At 40.3% G+C, this 19,488-nt stretch overlaps 1 protein-coding gene across 9 annotated transcripts in view; it reads left to right on the top strand.

The window, feature by feature from the left end:
- The window catches only part of DLAT (dihydrolipoamide S-acetyltransferase), a gene marked incomplete at both ends in the record, with an annotated part of 32,971 nt that extends 15,209 nt beyond the window's left edge, over positions 1–17,762 (top strand). For 6 of the 9 annotated variants that reach the window (XM_080717917.1, XM_080717921.1, XM_080717919.1 and 3 more), the window contains 7 exons: positions 341–408; positions 2,653–2,745; positions 3,097–3,204; positions 6,651–6,766; positions 16,065–16,227; positions 16,703–16,839; positions 17,633–17,762. In XM_080717917.1, coding sequence (XP_080574043.1) covers positions 341–408; positions 2,653–2,745; positions 3,097–3,204; positions 6,651–6,766; positions 16,065–16,227; positions 16,703–16,839; positions 17,633–17,762 — 815 coding nt within the window. The remainder of the gene's footprint in view (positions 1–340; positions 409–2,652; positions 2,746–3,096; positions 3,205–6,650; positions 6,767–16,064; positions 16,228–16,702; positions 16,840–17,632) is intronic. The other 3 variants (XM_080717922.1, XM_080717918.1, XM_080717916.1) reach the window with 2 other exon arrangements.
- Between the last annotated feature and the right edge of the window lie 1,726 nt (positions 17,763–19,488).

Here is a 19,488-nt window from a genome sequence, read left to right as displayed (position 1 = left end):
AAATAGGGTTGAAGGTGTAGCTTCAAGGTAGAATGCCTCTGGGTTCAATCCCCAGCACCACACACACAAAAACAGAGGACTGGGGAAGTAGCTCAGTGGTAAAGCCCTTACCTAGCTTGTGTAAGGCCATGGGTTTAGCCCCCAGTACCACAAAAGTTAGACTAATTTATAAAATATAAAAGCTGTATTCTGAGACAGAAGGCTGAGGGCAAGGCTGAGACTGCTTCCCACTGCAGTTTGGTAGTGAAGCTTGGGAACTTGTCCTTCACAGTCACGGTGTTGGCCTCTGTGGAGATCCATTGGCGTCCTGTCACACATGTGATGTTTATGTGTCTTTCAGGAACGGGACCAGACGGCAGAATAATCAGAAAGGACATTGAGTCTTTTGTGCCTAGTAAAGCTGCTCCTGTGAGTTATATTTGGCCTGTATATATTTTTTGCATTTTTGTCCATACATAATGCTTTGTTCTGCCTGTTAGACCATTTGATACATTATTTATGAATGTAATAATTTAATAAGAACTATGTTTTCTTCTAATTTTTGGTGCCTTAACAATTTTTTTTTTTGCATATTATCATTCACATACAAAATCACATACTACAGTGACATATATTGTATTGTTTTAGGTAGTGATACTGAATTTTTTCTAACATATCCTGTCCTCATTTAGCTCCTATATATTTTTTTTTTTTTTTTTTTTTGTGGTACTGGGGGTGGAACCCAGGGGCTTTTCTACCTCTGGGCTATACTCCCAGACTATTTTATATTTTATTTGGAAATAGGGTCTCACTAAGTTGCTGAGAGCCTCACTAAGTAGCTGAGGCTGGCTTTGAACCTGTGCGATCCTCCTGTCTCAGCCTCCCAAGCGTGGGGATTACAAGCGTGTGCCATCACACCCGGCTAGCTCCTGTATTTAAAAATCACATTTACAAGTTTATTGTCTAGGGTTTATGTGTTCAATTATTTACAAGATCATTGTCTGTGGTTTTAATTAGTCCACAAAAATTTAATCCACATATTCAACCTCTGTTTACTTTGTTAAAGTGCTAAGATAATCAGCAAATATTAAGGGAAATCATTTATTCAAATGTTTGCTTTAAAATGAAAGAGTTAAGCCTGGGCATGGTGGCGCTCATTTGTAATCCCAGCATTTGGGAGAGTGAGACAGGAGGATCACGGTTCAAGAGCAGCCTCACCTATTTAGTGAGGCCCTTTGCAACCCAGTGAGTCCCTATTTCAAATAAAGAATAAAAATAGAGCTGGAAGTGTAGCTTGGAGGTAGAATGCCCCTGGGTTCCATCCCCAGCACCGAGGGAAAAAAAAAAGCGAAAGGGTTGTTTTTCTTAACATTGCTTAGGGTAATGAATTAGCTTATGCTTACTTCCTAATCCTTTCAATTTATGAATGCTTTGATTACTTTTCTTTAAGATAATTTTATGAAAATAATATTATTTTTTACATATACTGTTATTTAATATACTCCCTAGCTCTGCCCCCTCCTTTTTTTTTTTTTTAGGCATTAAACCCAGAGGGGTTCTACTGCTGAGCTACCTCTGCAGCCTTTTCTTATTTTTTATTTTGTGTGCTACTGAGGTTTGAGCCCAGAAGCACTTTTACTCCAAGTTATACCATCAGCCCAATTTTTTTTTCCTTTCTTATTTGGAAACAAGATCTCACTAGGTTGCTGAGAGCCTCACTAAGTTACAGAGGTTGACTTCGAACCTGTGAACTTTCTTTCTCAGCCTCCCAAGAACTGAGATTACAGGCATGTGCCACTGTGTTCAGCTTATTTTTTATTTTGAAAAAGGGTCTTGCTAAGTTGCTGAGAGTGGCCTCAAACCTGCAATCCTCTTGTCTCTGCCTCCTAAGTACTAAAGGCATATGCCAGCATGCCTGGCTTTCATTTTTTTACTTTTTTTTGTCTCATAACTTCTAAATTTCCTTTATGTCAAACCAAAGGCAAAAGGTGTTTATATTGAAATACAAATGTATACAAAGAGTAGAGCCAGTGTGAAAAAATATGGAACATTTCACAAATTTGTATATCATCTTTGTGCAGGGGCCATGCTAATTTCTGTATTGTTCCAGTTTTAGTATATGTGCTGCCAAAGTGAGCACTATGTTTTTTGTTTCTTTTTTTCCTTTTTGTGGTACTGGGGATAAAACCCAGGGGCATTCTACCTCCAAGCTACACCCCCAGCCCTATTTTTTCTTCTTTATTGTGAAATAGGGTCTCACTGAGTTGCAAAGGGCCTCACTAAGTAGCTGAGGCTGGCTGCAAACCACGATCCTCCTGTCTCAGCCTCCCAGATGCTGGGATTTCAAGCATGCACCACCATGCCCAGCTTACTTTTTTTTTTTTTTTTTTTTTGAGACAGGGTCTCACTAAGTTACTTAGGCTAGCTTCGAACCTGTGAGCCTCCTATCTCAGCCTCCCTAGTTTTGAGATTTGCAGGCATGTGCCACCACTCTCAGGTTACAAACAAAACCCTTAGGCAGTCTAATACATGTCCCTTTTGCTCCCAGGGGATAGAAATAGCTATTCTTCTTTAAGACTTGTATTTTTACCTTGCCAGCTGTAGAGTCACTGGTAGTTTTTTTATGCTAAGGTTGAGCCACAATTACTAAGTGCTTTTTCTTTCTCCTTGTAGGCCCCAGCAGCAGCTGTGCCTCCCCCAAGTCCAGGAGTGGCCCCAGTTCCCACAGGTGTCTTCACAGATATCCCCATCAGCAATGTTCGCCGAGTAAGCGCATCGCCGTAATCTGCAGCCATGCTGTTGGGGCATCTCGACTGATTGTTCAATTGTGTCCATAGTTTAAAATACTAACAAAGGCCTTTTGGGTTGTGAATACTAGATGATTAGTTTAAAGTAAGTTAGGTTTGGTCAGTTGAATACTTGGGATAAAGAAATTACTGTGTTGTGGTTACATCTGTTAGAAGGTATAAAGAGTTATGGTGCAGTCCTTCATCTTGATATTCTGAAAATGCTTGAGATTAGTATTAGCAGGCAGCAGAGTGAAGAGGCAAACAGGTCTGAACTAGGTAAGGTTTCCTCTCAACTCGAGATAATTGATTTTAATCTCTGTGGCTTTAGGTTATTGCACAGCGGTTAATGCAGTCGAAGCAAACCATACCTCATTATTACCTTTCTATCGATGTAAATATGGGAGAAGTTTTGTTGGTACGGAAAGAACTTAATAAGGTAAAAGTTCTGGAAATTCTCACTCTCTCAATTCTATCTTTCCCCACCAAACGTTTCTATTTTGCTTATGTATTTTGTTACATTATGCCAAGTGGTAATAGAAAATGAGTTTCATCTTAATTTTAACTTGCAGAGAATGTCCTAGAGAATTTTCCTTTTCTAACACTTTATTTATTTATTTATTTATTTATTTATTTATTTATTTATTTATTTTTGGTGGTACTGGGGTTCCTGGAAACCCTTCTACCTGCGGGCTACACTCCCAGACCTATTTTTATACTTTTTTATTTGGAAACAGGGTCTCTTAAACCAGCGTGTGCGGCTGGCTTCAAACCTGCGCGATCCTCCTGTCTCCGCCTCCCAAGAGTGGGGATTACAAGAATGCGCCACCACGCCTGGCATTCTTTTTTTTTTTTTGCAGGTCTGGGGATGGAACCCAGGGGTATTTGACCTCTGAGCTACACCCCCTGCCCTATTTTTTTTTTATTCTTTATTTTGAAACAGGGTCTCACTATGTTGCAGAGGGCCTCACTAAGTAGCTAAAGCAGTCCAAGAACTGCCAATCCTCCAGTCTCAGCCTCCCGAATGCTGGGATTACAAGCGTGCCCCACCACACTTGGCTAACCCTTTATCATTTAAAGTTGACTTTGCTGTGGGTAGATTTTAGCTTGGCAAAGTCACTATGTGATACTTGAGTTATCCTTTGGTTGGTTAAAAAAAAATTGTAATTGCTTTCTGTTTACAGTCAAGTACCATGCACCTGCTTAGTGTTTAGCTTTAGCCTAAGTCGCTTTCTGGAACCTAACATAAGGCTCAATCTTTTTTCATGATTGAATTTGTAATCCAGTTGGGGAGATAACACATGTGAAAAAGAGAAAAGGCTTTTTTCTTTGTTTTTCTTTTTTGTTGTTTGTTTTTTGTTTTTGTCAGTGATGGGGATTGAACCCAAGGCCACAGGCATATGTTAAGTAAAAATATTCATTTCCGGATCTGTCTCTATGGTAGTTGTTTGTGGTAGTACCCCTTATTTGTCTGCTCAATTATATTGTGTAGGTTGAATGTTACAGGAGTTCAGAGAAGGGATGGACAAATGAGAGTAGTTGGGGAATTCATAGTGACCGAGGACAAACTTAGTTGAATCATGGAAGAAAGGAAGTGCTCGGATTGGCAGAGAAGTTGAAAGTGGTTCATTCTAATGATGGTGCATCAGAAAGATAAAGTGCTTTAAAAATGGAAATAAGCTTAACATATGTAGAATACTTAGCAGGTATCACAGTAGTCGATTTAAGGAAGAGTTTGGTTTCAAAGGAGAAGAATTTGGATATAATGAACTAGATATTAAATGTAAAACCAGTATTTATTTATTTATTTATTTATTTATTTAATTTTTAGTACTGGGGATTCAGCCAAGGGACATTTTGCCTCTAAGCTATACCCTCAGCCCTTTTTATTTTTTTACTTTGAAACAGGGTCTCACTAAATGCTGAGGCTAGCCTTGAACCTGCAATCCTCCTGTCTTGAACCTGCAAGCCTCCAAAGTACTGGGATTACAGGTGTGGGCCACTACACCTGGTTGTTTTCTGGTGTGTGTTTGGCAGGCAAGTAACTGGGGACTGAACCCAGGGGTGTTCTACGTCTGAGCTGTACCCCAACCTTTCTTAAAATTTTCATTTTGAAACAGTCTCACTAGGTTGCTTTGAGTCTTGCTATGTTTCTGAGGTTATCTTCAAACCTGTGATCTTCCTGTCCCAGCCTCCCAAATACTGGTGGTATGTACCACCACACTCAGCCTTTGTTTTTGAGCAGAAAAGTGACAGGATAATAGCAATATTATAAGAAAGGCTAAACTGATAGGGGTATACTTGTACATATTATTACAGAGACTAGTTAGTTACACCTTTATTGTAATCCAAGCAAAAAGAGATGGCACTGAGAGTGCATTAAGAATGGAATAAGAAGCCTGGCATGGTGGCATACATCTGTATCCCAGTACTGGAGAGGCTGAGACAGGCTCACAGGTCCAAGACTAGTCTTGGCAATTTATCGAGACCCTCTTTGAAAATACAAAAGACTGGGGGTGTAGCTTGAAAGTAGAATGTCCCTAGGTTTAATATTCAGTGCCAGAAAAAGAAAAAAGAGGAAAAACCCAACAGTTTCCTTAAAATGTTGAACATGAGCCGGGCGTGGTGGCGCATACTTGTAATCCAGCGTTTGGGAGGCTGAGACTGGAGGATCGAGGTTCACAGACAGCCTCAGCTACTTAGGGAGGCCCTTTGCAACTCAGTGAGACCCTGTTTCAAAATAAAGAATAAAAAATAGGGCTGGAGTGTATCTCGGAGGTAGAGTGGCCCTCGGTTCCATCCCCAGTACTGCAAGAAGAAAAAAAAAGTTGAACATTGAGCTAGGTGTTGGTGGCATAGTACTTGGGAGGCTGAGACAGGTGGATAGCAAGTTTCCACCTAGCGTCAGCAACTTGGCAAGATCCTGTTTCCAAAAAAAATAAAATAAGGCTCGAGATATTATAGCCCAGAGGTAGAAGGCCTGTGGGTTCCACCTCCAGTACCACAAAAAGAAAAGAAAAGAAAAAGTGCTGGGCGTGGTGGCACATGCTTGTAATCCTCACACTTGGGAGGCAGAGACAGGAGGATCGCGCAGGTTTGAAGCCAGCCTCACTGGCTTAAGAGACCCTGTTTCCAAATAAAAATATAAAATAGGTCTGGGAGTGTAGCCCAGAGGTAGAAGGGCTTCTAGGAACCCCAGTACCACCAAAAAAAGGGGAAAAAAAAAAAAGAAAAATGCTAGGCGTGGCAGTATATGTAATCCCAGTATTTGGGAGGCTGAAACAGGAGGATTGCAGGTTCATGGCCAGTAGATCCATGGTGGAGTACTTGCATAAAATGCACAAGGTTCTGGTGTTTATCCCAGCAATGTGCACACACACAAATATCATATGATATAAAATTCTACTCCTAGGTGTATGCCCAAGAGAAATGAAAAATTATGTCCCCACAAAATTTTTATAGCAACAGTATTCATAACAGATAAAAAGTGAAAATATAACCAAAATATAACCCAACTATCCCTCAGCTGATAAATAGCTAAATAAGATGTAATATATTCCATTACAATAGAATACTATTTAGCAGTAAGAAGCAAAAACCCAAGTACTGCTATTACCTCTAAGCTACATCCCTAGCACTGTTTTATTTTCTTATTTGAAACCGCCTCAATAAGTGGTTGAGTCTGGCCTTGAACTTGTGATCCTTATGTCTCAGCCTTGTAGTCACTGAAATTACAAGTTGCATCACTATGACTGGATTAACTTTTGGTTTAATTTCATCTTTTTCACTTTGGGTCATTTGTTCCCCTAGTCCCTTTCTCAAGATCATGTATATAGTCTTAGAGAGAAAATTTGAGAAAACTATAATGATCTCTTGTCTCTACAGATATTAGAAGGGAAAAGTAAGATTTCTGTCAATGACTTCATTATAAAAGCATCAGCTTTGGCATGTTTAAAAGTTCCAGAGGCAAATTCTTCTTGGATGGACACAGTTATAAGACAGTAAGTATAACTGGGGAAGTTTATATAGATCAGCAGCTTTCTGGTGTTACTTAGTGTGTAACTAGGAGCTAAAGGGGAGGTGACATTCATGAGTGAAATAATTTGAGAAACACAAAACTTCATGAGACAGTGCTGAATTGAGGTAGTAAAGGCTACAAACTCTTTGTACGAGTTCAGGAGAGGGAGTCACTGTACAGATATATTCAGTACAGATGGATATATGACAAAGACTCACAAAGCAAGGTTAAAGGGTTTTTTGTTTGTTTCTTTGTTTACCAATGAGTTCTGGTGAACTTTGAGGGTATGAAAACAGTATTTTGCCAGGTGTAGTTATGCACACCTGTAATCCCAGTACTTGGGAGGCCAAGACAGGAGGATTGCAGGTTCAAGGCAGTCTCAGCAATTTAGCATGACCTTCAGGAACTTAGCAGGACCTTATTTCAAAATAAAAATATAAAGGGCTAGAAGTGTAGCTTGGAGATAAAATGCTCTTGGGTTCAATTCCCAGTGCCACACACACACAAAAAAAAAACCCAGAAAATAGTGTTTCACATGACTGGCATGGTACTCATTATATTTCACATGTTTCATTTCAACATTATGAGCATTTTATGAGTTAAATGCTCTCACTTCCATTCATTCATTCATTCATTCATTCATTCATTCATTCATTGGCTCTGGGAATTAAACCCAGGGGATTCTACCTTGAGCTAAACCTCCAGCCTTATTTTATTTTTTTATGGAAACAAGGTCTTGTTAGGTTAATGAGAGTCTCACTACTTCTTGAAACTCCTCAAACCTGTGATCCTCCTGTCTCAGCCTCAGAAGTACTGAGATGACAGGTATATGCCACCATGCTCAGCTCACTCCCATTTTTTAGATGAGAAAACTGAGGCTCAGTGAATTGAGTAATTTGTCTTATTTTATTAAGTTAGTAAAACTATTTTTGGAACCAGGATTCTGACTCCTCTAAGTGTAGGCCTTTTGTAGTATGTAGATAGATGCTTTATTATCATCATTATATTATTTGTGTGTGTGTGTGTGTGTGTGTGTGTGTGTGTGTGTGTGTGTGTGTGTGTGTGTGTTATTAGGAATTGAACCCAGAGGCATTCTACCTCTGAGCTACATCCCTAGACCGATTTTATTTGGAAACAGCGTCTTAACTAGGTTCCCAAGAGCTTCATTAGGTTGCTGAGAGCCTCTGTAAATTACTGAGGCTGTCCTTGAACCTGTGATCCTCCAGTCTCAGCCTCCCAAGTACTAATATTACAAGTATGTACCACCACGTCTGGTTTTTATTATCATTATTGAAAAAAACAAGCTTTTTTCCCCTTCTTTTCTTACATACTTACATTACCACTTCCATGGCTGGATGTATGTGTGTTTTGGGGTAGAGAGGTCCCCACTAATCAACCAAGCAATCAATTCTATAGTGAACATTAGGCAGGTATTCTTCAGTTCAACTTAATTCTGACTCTATCGGGAATAGTGTCAGATCCCAGAATATGGGGACTTACTCTTTACCTGCCCCCCATCAGATGCCAGTCTCAAAACCGGCCACCCATACTTCTGAGTAACTAGTTATAAACCGAGGTTGCTATGACCCCCACTTATATTTGCTGGCTTTGGTAATAAAGAATATTACAAAAGACAAAATGAATACCAGATGAAGAGATGGAGACAAGCCAGTGTGCATGCTTGTAATCCCAGCATTTGGGAGGCTGAGACAGGAGGATCATAGTTCGAGGACAGCCTCAGCTACTTAATGAGGTCCTTTGCAACTCAGTGAGACCTTGTTTCAAAATAAAGAATTAAAAAATAGGGCAGGAGGTGTAGCTCGAAGGTAGAGTGCCCCTGGGTTCCATCCCAGCACCACAAAAGACAGACAGACAGACAGACAAAGAGAAAGAGAGAGAGAGAGAGAGAGAGATGGATGGAGACGGTATGGGGTGGGTGCAGAACTTCCATACCCCCTTGGGTGTAGCACCCTCCCATCACTTCCATGTGATAGAAACTTCTAAAATACTACCACTGAAGCCGGGTGTGGTGGTGCATGCTTGTAATCCCAGCATTTGGGAGGCTGAGATCGGAGGATCATGGTTCACGGACAGTGTCAGCTACTTAGTGAGGCCCTCTGCAACTCAGTGAGACCCGGTTTCAAAATAAAGAATAAAAAGTAGGGCAGGGGGTGTAGCTCAGAGGTTGAATGCCCCTGAGTTCCATCCCCAGACCCGCAAAAAAAATAAAATAAAATAAAATAAAATACTACCACTGAATATAAATAAATTTGAAAATGTCATGGAAATATAAATTATATTCATATCAATATTAAATATTTAAACTTTTTTTTTTTTTTTTTGGTGGTACTGGGGTTCCTGGAAGCCCTTCTACCTCGGGGCTACACTCCCAGACCTATTTTTACATTTTCATTTTGGAAACAGGGTCTCCTAAGCCAGTGTGCGGCTGGCTTCGAACCTGCGCGATCCTCCTGTCTCCGCCTCCCAAGCACGGGGATTACAAGCGTGCGCCACCACGCCCGGCAATATTTAAACATTTTTATGGCTTCTATGTATCTAAAATAATTGTGTACAGTTAAGATATATATTAGCCAGGGATGGTGGCGCCCGCTTGTAATCTTTGCACTTGGGAGGCTGAGACAGGAGGATCACACAGGTTTGAAGCCAGCCTCAACTGGCGTAAGAGACCCTGTTTCCAAATAAAAAATATAAAATAGGTCCTGGTGGTAGAGGCCCCTGAGTTCCATCCCCAGTACCACCAAAAAAAAAAAAAAAAAAAAAAAAAAAAAAAATCTATCTATCTATCTATCTACTATAGCCTGATTTTAATGACTGCTTAAGGTATATGTTGGGAGGGGGTGGTTTCTATGTACATATTGTGAATTCTTACTGAAACTACCAAGAGAACTTAAACCATTTCTCTATGAGTCAGACATACCGGGTAATCTATTGGTTTTTTTCCCCTTGTCACTCTCCTCTTATAGAACATCTGAATGTCTAATATTCCTATAAACTGTTAGTTTCCTAGGGCTGCTGTTATAAATTATTACTAAATTGATGGCTTACGACAGAAATGAGGACATGAGGTGTGGCACAGTGCTTACCTAGCATGCTTAAGGCTCTGTTTTCCATCCCTAGCACCAGCCAAAAAAACAAACAAAAAAATCCAGACATTTTTCCATCACTGTTTTGGAAGCCAGAAGTCCTAATTCAGGATGTTGACAGGGCTGTGTTCCCTCCAGAGATGGTACAGGGACATCTTTCCTTGCTTCTTCTAATTCCTGAGGTCACAGGCATTTATTTGTTAGCCCTCCATCTTTGCACAGCCTTCTCCTGTGGGTCTGTCTTCTCTCATTTAAACACTTGGATTAGCCAGGCATGGTGGCACATGTTTGTAATCCCAGCATTCGGGAGGCTGAGACCAGAGGATCACGGCTCGCGGACAGCCTCAGCTACTTAGTGAGGCCCTTTGCAACTCAGTGAGACCCGGTTTCAAAATAAAGAATAAAAAATCGGGCTAGGGATGTAGCTCGCAGGTAGAATAACCCTGGGTTCCATCCCCAGTACCACACACAAAAAAAACCGCTTGGATTTAGGGACATTCACATAATCCTAGATGATCTCATCTCAGGATCCTAACTATATGTCTAAAGGTCTTTTTCCAAGTAAGGCCACATTGATAGGTTCTGTAGATTAGGATATATATGTCCCTTATATATGGTGTTTTTGTATGTGTGTGTGTGGTGCTGGGGATAGAACCCAGGGCATTCTACCTCTGAGTTATACCCCCAGCCTGATTTTATAATTTATTTTGAAATAGGATCTCACTAAGTTGCTGAGGCTGGCCAAGAACCTTCGATCATTTTGTCTCAACCTCCCAAGTACTGGGATTACAAGCATATGCCACCGCTCCTGACTAGACCATTTATTTATTTATTTATTTACTTACTTACTTACTTACTTACTCACTTAATTTTTTGCGGTACTGGATATGGAACCCAGGGGCATTCTATCTCTGAGCTACACCCCCGGCCCTATTTTTCATTGTTTTTTTGAAAAGGGTCTCACTGAGTTGCATTGGGCCCCACTAAGTAGCTGAGACTGGCCACGAACCATGATCCTTCTGTCTCAACCTCCCAAATGCTGGGGTTACACCATGCCCAGCTTTTAAGGGCTACTATTTAGTCCACTAAATAGGCTTTACTTCAGTCAGTCTTTCTGGTTTTTGTTTTGTTTTGTTTGTTTTTTTGGTGGTACTGGGGTTCCTGGAAACCCTTCTGCCTCCGGACTACACTCCCAGACCTATTTTATACTTTTTTATTTTTGGAAACAGGGTCTCTTAAGCCAGCACGGCTGGCCTCGAACCTGCGCGATCCTCCTGTCTCCGCCTCCCAAGTGCGGGGATTACAAGCATGCGCCACCACGCTCGGCCTTCAGTCAGTCTTTCTGTTTTCGATACCCTGCCCATACCCCTGACTCATGGACAGCTTTCTGGGGTCTAAGCAGAAGTGTCTCATCGTATCACATCGAGAGCTTCTGACATTTGGTCAAGGCTTGCTTTCTACTGTTGATCCTCTTCCTGTGTCAGTCCAAGTTAGCCATGCTGCTGACCATGCTATTTGCATCTCTCCTTTTTGGGTGGTATTTGGGTTTCTCCTTGTTTTTAGATATATTCCTTTCCTGTGTTTTGATGATGACCAGCATCACAGCAGCTAATGTTTAATGAATACTTAAATCATTTATAGTCATTATTCCTCATGAAAATCTTGGGAAGTGGTTATCATTATTGTCTTCATTTCTCATGTGAAGAAATTGGGGCACAGAGAAGTTTAGTAACCTGCCCAAGGTCACACATCCTGTATGGTAAGCCAGCATCTGAGTCTCAGCTGTGTTGCTTAGGTTTCATCCCCGTGACAAACTTTCCAAGATAACCAACTTAAAAGGAGGAAAGGTATATTTTGGCTCATGGTTTAATAGGTTTCAGTCCCAGTCTCTGTTGCTTTGGTGGCACAGCACATCCTGGCAGGAGCAGGTGGCAGAGGCAGCCTATTCACCTCATGGGGCTGAGTGCCAATGTCCCCTCAGGGTCACTTCCCCACAAGGAAATTGTGACCTGATTTCCTTCCACAAGGCCCTACACCTCTGAGGTTCCACCACCTGCCAGTAACACCATGGACTGGGAACCAAAGTTGTAACAAATAGGCCTTTGTGAGACATTTCACATCCAGACTATAGCACCAGCCTTCTGAACCAAGACTACAAAGTGTGTGTGTGTGTGTGTGTGTCTGTCTGTCTGTCTGTGTATGTTACTAGGGGTTGAACCCATCCAGACTATAGCACCAACTTTCTGAACCAAGACTACAAAGTGTGTGTGTCTGTGTGTGTTACTAGGGGTTGAACCCAAAGGCATTCTACCTCCAAGCTACATTCCAGCCCTTTTTATGTTTTTTTTGTTTTGTTTTGAAACAGGGTCTTGCTAGGTGGTTGAGTGTCTCACTACATTGCTGAGCCTATCCTTGAATCTGCAAACCTCCTGTCTCAGCCTCCCAAATACTGGGATTATAGGTGTGCACCACCATGCCTGGCTGTAATTGTGCCTATTTTTAATGCAACCTTAAGTTCTACCTCTTTTAGTATCTTAGGAAAAAGTAAGCTCTCCCTCTGAATATTGTATATGTTACTCATTTTGAGCTTTCATTAATGCAATAATTATTAAGTACTGTTTTTAACTTTACCTTTTGTCTGCATGTAGGAAGTTTACCAGTTTCTATTTAAAGTGTAAGTATCTTGAAGGCAGTCTGTTTCTTTTACCTCTCTCTCTTTTTCTTTTCTTTCATGGAACTCAGGGGCATTCTACCTCCAAGCTACACCCCCCAGTCCTATTTTATTTTTTATCTTGAAATGGGGGGTCACTAAATTGCTAAGGCCTCAAACCTGCAATCCTTCCATCTCAGCCTCCCAGGTATTAGGATTATAGGCATTCACCACTATGTCTGGCTTCTATTTTCTTCTATTCCTTTCATGCTCCTTTCTGTCCAGCATTTAGGCAGGTTTTAAGCAGTTTTAATTAGCTATCATTTACATACCATAAAATTGAACACCCCTACATTTCTTTTTATAAATTTACAGAGGGCTGGGGGTGTAGTTCAGAGCTAGAATGCCTCTGGGTTCAATCCCCAGTGACAGACTATATGAAAAGTCCACACTATTGCTCAGAGTAGTTGCACCTTCCCGTTAACAGTGGATGAAAGTTCCAGTTTCTCCACATCCTTTCCAATACCTGTTGCTTTGTGTGTGTGTGTGTGGGGTATATTTTATTTAGAGTGTGTGTGTGTGTGCGTGCGTGCGTGTGTGTGTGCGTGTGTGTGTGTGTGTGTGTGTGTGTATTTGCGGTACTGGGGCTTGAACTAAGGGTCATTCTATCTCCGAGGTATACCCCCAGCCATATTTTATTTTTATTTTGAAACAGGGTCACTCTGGGTTGATGAGAATCTCATCTCGCTGCTTGCTGAGGCTGTCCCTGAACCTGCACGCCTCCAGTCTTAGTCTTCTAAGTACTGGAAATACGGTCATGCGCCACCACACCTAGCTGTGTGTTTGCTTTTTAAGTAGCCATTCAGGTCTGTGTGAAGTGAGAGCCATCAATTTTTAAGACTATATGAAAGCTGGGTGTTGTGGTACATGCTATACTTGGAAGGATGAAACAGCAGGATCACAGGTTTGAGGCCAGCCTCACCAACTTACTGAGACCCTGTTTCAAAATAAAAGGGTTGGGCATATATAACTGAGAAATAAAATGCCCCTGGGTTCAATTCCCAAAGTTCTGAGATAGGGCCTAGATACATAGATGCCCCTGATTCACTCTAGAAAAGACTGGAAGTCTCATTTCCGCATTCTTGAGACTCCACCACTTCTGCATTCTAAGCATTCCCATTTCTCCACATAGTGCAGCTCTTTTCCGCTATTCTTTCATCTGCTCAAGTTCTGCCTGCAGAGACCCAACTCCAGCTACTGCTCTTCCTTTAAAATCAGAGTATGTGGCACATGCTCATAATCCCAGCACTTGGGAGGCTGAGACAGGAGGATCACGCAGGTTCAAAGCCAGCCTCAGCTACCGAGTGAGTCAGCAACTTAGTGAGACCCTGTTTCCAAATAAAGTATAAAATAGGTCTGGGAGTATAGCTTGAAGGTAGAAAAGCCCCTGGGTTCATAAATAAATAAATAAATAAATAAATAAATAAATAAATAAATAAATAAATAATTTAAAATCAGAGTATCTAATTGAGTTGGGTGATTCAATTCTCACTCAATGTTGAGCTGCCTTTTGTGTGTGTGTGTGTGTGTGTGATACTAGGGATGGAACCCAGAGGCTTTCTACCTTCAGGTTGCATTTCCAAATTTATTTTATATTTTATTTGGAAACAGAGTCTCACAGAGTTGCTGAGATCTTCACTGAGTAGCTGAGGCTGGCTTCAAGCTTGCACAATCCTTCTGTCTCAGCCTCCCAAGTCCTGGGATTACAAGCGTGCGCCACCTCACCTGGCTTGAGCTTGTTTTTGTTTTTTTGACAGTTGCACTCATGGTTTGGTCAAAGATAGTAGAGGGTGTTAAAAGAGTGTGTGAAACCAACCTAATCATTTAACATTTATTTTTTGTTTGTTTGTTCCTTTAATTTGCCTTTTGTTTGTGGTGTTGATACCCCCAGCCCTTTTTAAAAAAATTTTATTTAAATTATTTTTTTAAATTGAAAATGGTATACATTTAAATTGTGTTTTGTGTCCTCTCCCTCCTCCCCGTTTTCCCTCCCCACCAACATTGAGTGTCCAAGTTAACCATGCTATATTCATATTTTTACACATATTCTGATATAACTCATCCATTAATCAACCTCAGCCTTCTTTCTCTCCTATCCTTCCATTCTAGCTTTGCTGAGATTTCACCTCTGTTATCTGGGGTCCCTCTGGTATCCCCAATGCTCCCTAGTTTGGGCATATTAGAGAAAACATATGTCCCTTCAGCCGGGTGTGGTGGCGCACGCTTGTAATCTCCACGCTTGGGAGGCTGAGATAGGAGGATCACGCAGGTTCGAAGCCAGCCTCAGCCGGATTAAGAGACCCTGTTTCCAAATAAAAAATATAAAATAGGTCTGGGAGTGTAGCATAGAGGTAGAAGGCCCCTGGGTTCCATCCCCAGTACGACCAAACACACACACACACACACACACACACACACACACACACATGTCCCTTCTCTTTCTGTGCTTGGCTGATCTCACTTACCATAATGTTCTCCAGATCTTTCCATCTTCTTGCGAATGGCATGATTTTGTTCATCTTTATAGCTGAATAGAATTCCATTGTGTGTATTTCCCCATAATTTTGCAATCCATTCATCTGTTGATGGGGGCCTAGATTGGTTCCATATTTTGGCTATTACGAATTGTGCTGCTATGAACATAGGTATGCATATGTTACTGTAGTTCTCTGATTTCAAGCCCTTTGGAAAACAGGGTCTTGCTAAGTTGCTAAGGCTTGTCTTGAACCTCAGTCCTCCAGTCTCAGCCTCCCAAGAACTGGAATTACAGGCCTGCACCACTACACCCAGCTGGTTCTCAAAAATTTGAAGTAAATGTCCATTTGCTTGTTTAATCTGGGGTGGATAGTTGGTTTTTTTTTTTTTTTTTTTTTTTTTTTTTTAGTACTGGGGATTGAACGCAGAGGCATTCTACCTTCAAGCGGTACCCTCAGCCTGATTTTATTTCTTATTTGGAAATAGGATCTCCCTAGGTTGATGGAGTCTCACCTTTTTGTGAGGCTGTCCTTGAACCTATGAATCCTCCTGTCCCAGCTTCTCAAATCCTGGGATTACTGGCATGTGCTTTGTTATTTGTTTTGTTTTGTTTGCTTTTTAGCACTGGTGATCAAACCCAGGGCCTTACGTTGCTAGACAAGTAGTCTACAAAAGCCCTAGTCCTTAAGCTTTTTTATTTTTTAATTTTTATTTATTTATTTATTTTTGGTGGTACTGGGGGTGGAACCCAGAGGCTTTGTACCTCCAGGCTATACTCCAGACCTTTTTTTATATTTTATTTGGAAACAGGGTCTCACTAAGTTGCTGAGAGCCTCACTAAGTAGCTGAGGCTGGCTTCGAACCCGTGCGATCCTCCTGTCTAAGCCTCCCAAGCGCAGGGATTACAAGCGTGCGCCACCACGCCCGGCTCTTAAGCTTTTTTAAAAAAAGTAAATGTTAATGACTGCGATTTCATTTTTCTTTTTAAACAGAAATCATGTTGTGGATGTCAGTGTTGCTGTCAGTACTCCTGCAGGACTCATCACACCTATTGTGTTTAATGCACATATAAAAGGACTGGAAACCATTGCTAATGATGTGGTTTCTTTAGCAGCCAAAGCAAGAGATGGTAAACTACAGCCACAAGAGTTCCAGGTAAAATATTTTACCCTGACCTTTAAGGCTTATGTTTAAGGTCAGCCTTATGCTTTTATTTCATTTTCCACCTTTTGATTCTGCCACATATTCTTAACTGACACAAGGTCCCAAAAATAAAGAAGAATTGTATGTATATGTCAAAATTTGGAAAAAAGACTTTTTCCAAATAGTGTGCAAATAGTGTGCACAACTGACTCTTATAGTGCAGTAGTGTATATTTTTTAGTAACGTGTATTGTATTTAGGCTTTTCTTAAAATTTTCACAGCTGGGTGTGGTGGTGCACATCTGTAATCCTAGTACTTCGGAGGCTGAGACAGGAGGACTGGAGTTTTGAGGCCAGCCTGAGCAACTTAGCAAGACTGTTTCAAAATAAAAAATAAAATAGGGCTGGGAGTGTAGCCAGAGGTAGTCTTATTTGTGTTGGATGCAGTTAATATGATCTTTTTTTTTTTTTAACAATTTTTCCTTTAGGGTGGCACTTTTACAATCTCCAATTTAGGAATGTTTGGAATTAAGAACTTCTCTGCTATTATTAACCCACCTCAAGCATGCATTTTGGCAATTGGTGCTTCTGAAGATAGACTGGTTCCAGCAGATAATGAAAAGGGGTATGTGCCAACGTGGAGAGAAAGTTAGAAGCTCACTTCCATTATATTATATACTGTGTTTGACTTTCAGTTTTACAGATAGTTACTGGTATGGTATATTGGAGCTTTGGTAGAATCAGATATAAATATAGAAAAAAATTCACCAGGGCAACAACTTTGTATTTTATTAAAGGCAGTCAATCCTACTTGATACAGGATCCCACTTGAGATTTACTCTAGGTGGGAATTTTTTGTAGAGTCAGACAGTAAATATTTTAGGTTTTATGAGCCATTTGGACTCTGTTGCAAATACCCTGCCATTATTGTATGAAGGTAGGCATAAAAGAATTCCCACGCTGGGCGTGGTGGCGCACGCTTGTAATCCCTGCGCTTGAGAGGTAGAGACAGGAGGATCACGCAGGTTTGAAGCCAACCTCGCTGGTTTAAGAGATCCTGTTTCCAAATAAAAATATAAAAATAGGTCTAGGAGTGTAGCCCGGACATAGAAGTTTCCAGGAACCCCAGTTCCACCAAAAAAAAAAAAAGAATTCCCCAAAAAGTAAACCTCTGTATATGAAATCAGGCAGAGGGCAGGATTTGGCCCATTCAGTAAGTTTGCCAACCCATGTTGCCAAGGGTCTATTTGATCTTTTTCTTCAAGCTAGTAATTTAAGCTACAGATAGGACACAAAGAGTGGGTGGAAAATAATATTACCTGAGTGGGATTATAGGGTATGATGGACATGTAGGTATCGACTGGCTAAAACCCATTGATTACTTTTAAAATGCCTAATGATGTTTTTACTTTTTCTAGGTTTGATGTGGCTAGCATGATGTCTGTTACACTCAGTTGTGATCATCGAGTTGTGGATGGAGCAGTTGGAGCCCAGTGGCTTGCTGAGTTTAAAAAGTACCTTGAAAAGCCTGTCACCATGTTGTTGTAATTAATCCAAGCATTTCCAGATTCTTCCAGATCACACTGATTTATTCTTATCAAGATATTTATATGTTATTAAACAGGTGGTTCTTTTAATGTTAGCCAGTTATTTTCATTATTGAGTCTGTCTACTTAAGTTATTTGTAATGGGCATTACTGGATTTTTTTAATGCCAATTTTACCCAAATATTATGCACATTTAACAGTTAAACACCAGATTTTAAGCTATGTATTCTGAGTCAAGGGGACGTGTGGCCTAGCCTGGTAATAAATACTTCCTTAAGAGAAATGGGATAGGCAGAACTGTGGTTCCCTAGAGACAGGTACATAAAAGTAATATGGATAAAACCACACAGTTCAAAATTTAGTTGCTTAAAGTTGTTTAGATGTGAGGGAAAGAGAAGTCAGGAAAATTGCTTCTCTTAGGGGAAGGTTTTGAGTTGAAGCTTTAGTTTGAAATTTAACACTGGTTTAAATTTTTCTATTACATGATTTTGATTTTGGTTTATCATATTTGGGAAAGATAGTGAACTTCCAGAGAAGTAAGTGAAACTTTAAGAGTTGAAATTTTCTTAGACCCCTTCAACCAACTGTTCTTTATTTTTCTATAGATTCTTAAGTGAAATGATTGTTTTCCTCTCTTAAAGATATAACTATAAACTACACTTTTTCTATAAATGAAAATATATGTGGGTATTTGTTTAAACATGTAATTCTGAGAGCAGGATTCTACAGTTACCTCCAAATAAAAGAACATGCTTAGAGAATTTAACAGAAGTTAGTAGCCGGGCGTGGTGGCTCATGCTTATAATCCCAGCATTTGGGAGGCTGAGACAGGATGAGGATCGTGCTTCATGGGCAGCCTCAGCTACTTAGTGAGAACCTGTTTCAAAATAAAGAATAAAAAAATAGGACTGGTGGTGTAACTCAAGAGGTTTAATGCCTCTGGGTTCCATCCCCAGTACTGAAAAAAAAAAAGGAAAAAAAAAACGTAAGTTAAGTTGAGGTAGAATTTTCCCTGTAAAATGGTTAATTGGAAGCAAACTTGATTTTCAGAATGTTACTCAAATAACTGGAATACTATAGGAAGTAACTATGGGATCATATATAGAATAGTGTACATATGTAAAATATGATTACCAGAGTTGATATGTGCCAAAGTACATTTATCCTCAATCATGTCTGAAGAGAAAGGGATACTGGGTGAGTGGTTTAGAATGCTAAATAAATGATGCTCCAGCCAGGCTTCCCTTTTGCTCAGGAGCCTGATGCTGGAGGATCTTAAGCCCAGGAGTTTAGGGGCCAACATGGGAAATGTAGCAATACCCCAGCTCAAAAAAACAAAAGTAATGATGACCCCCCCAAAAAAAAATAATAAAGGTAATTTCTGGTTGGATAAAGTAAAAAAAAGTTAAATGTATATTAAAAAGTGTTTTTTCTACCCCAGCATTGTCTCATGTAAAATAAGATAGCTCCAGAATCCTGCATTAGGTGACTACCTTATCAGCCTAAATACTTTCTTCCATTTTACTATGTTTTACCTTTCTTTCGGAGGGAAGGAAGACATGATATTCAGGATAATAAAAATGAATTTGGAACATTATCACAGTTCTAGACTTTCGGTTGAATTGATACATTTTAACAGATATTTGGAATTATTTTTGACTATTTAAAATAAACCTGACCAGTGCTTCCTTGTATATGTAACGTGTACCTATCCCTGAAATTTCCTT

This window comes from Muscardinus avellanarius (assembly GCF_963383645.1).
Source record: "Muscardinus avellanarius genome assembly, chromosome: 1".
In the NCBI taxonomy this organism is placed as follows: domain Eukaryota; kingdom Metazoa; phylum Chordata; class Mammalia; order Rodentia; family Gliridae; genus Muscardinus; species Muscardinus avellanarius.
Note: the sequence above shows the minus strand (reverse complement) of the source record. Positions and strands in the feature narration are given on the sequence as shown.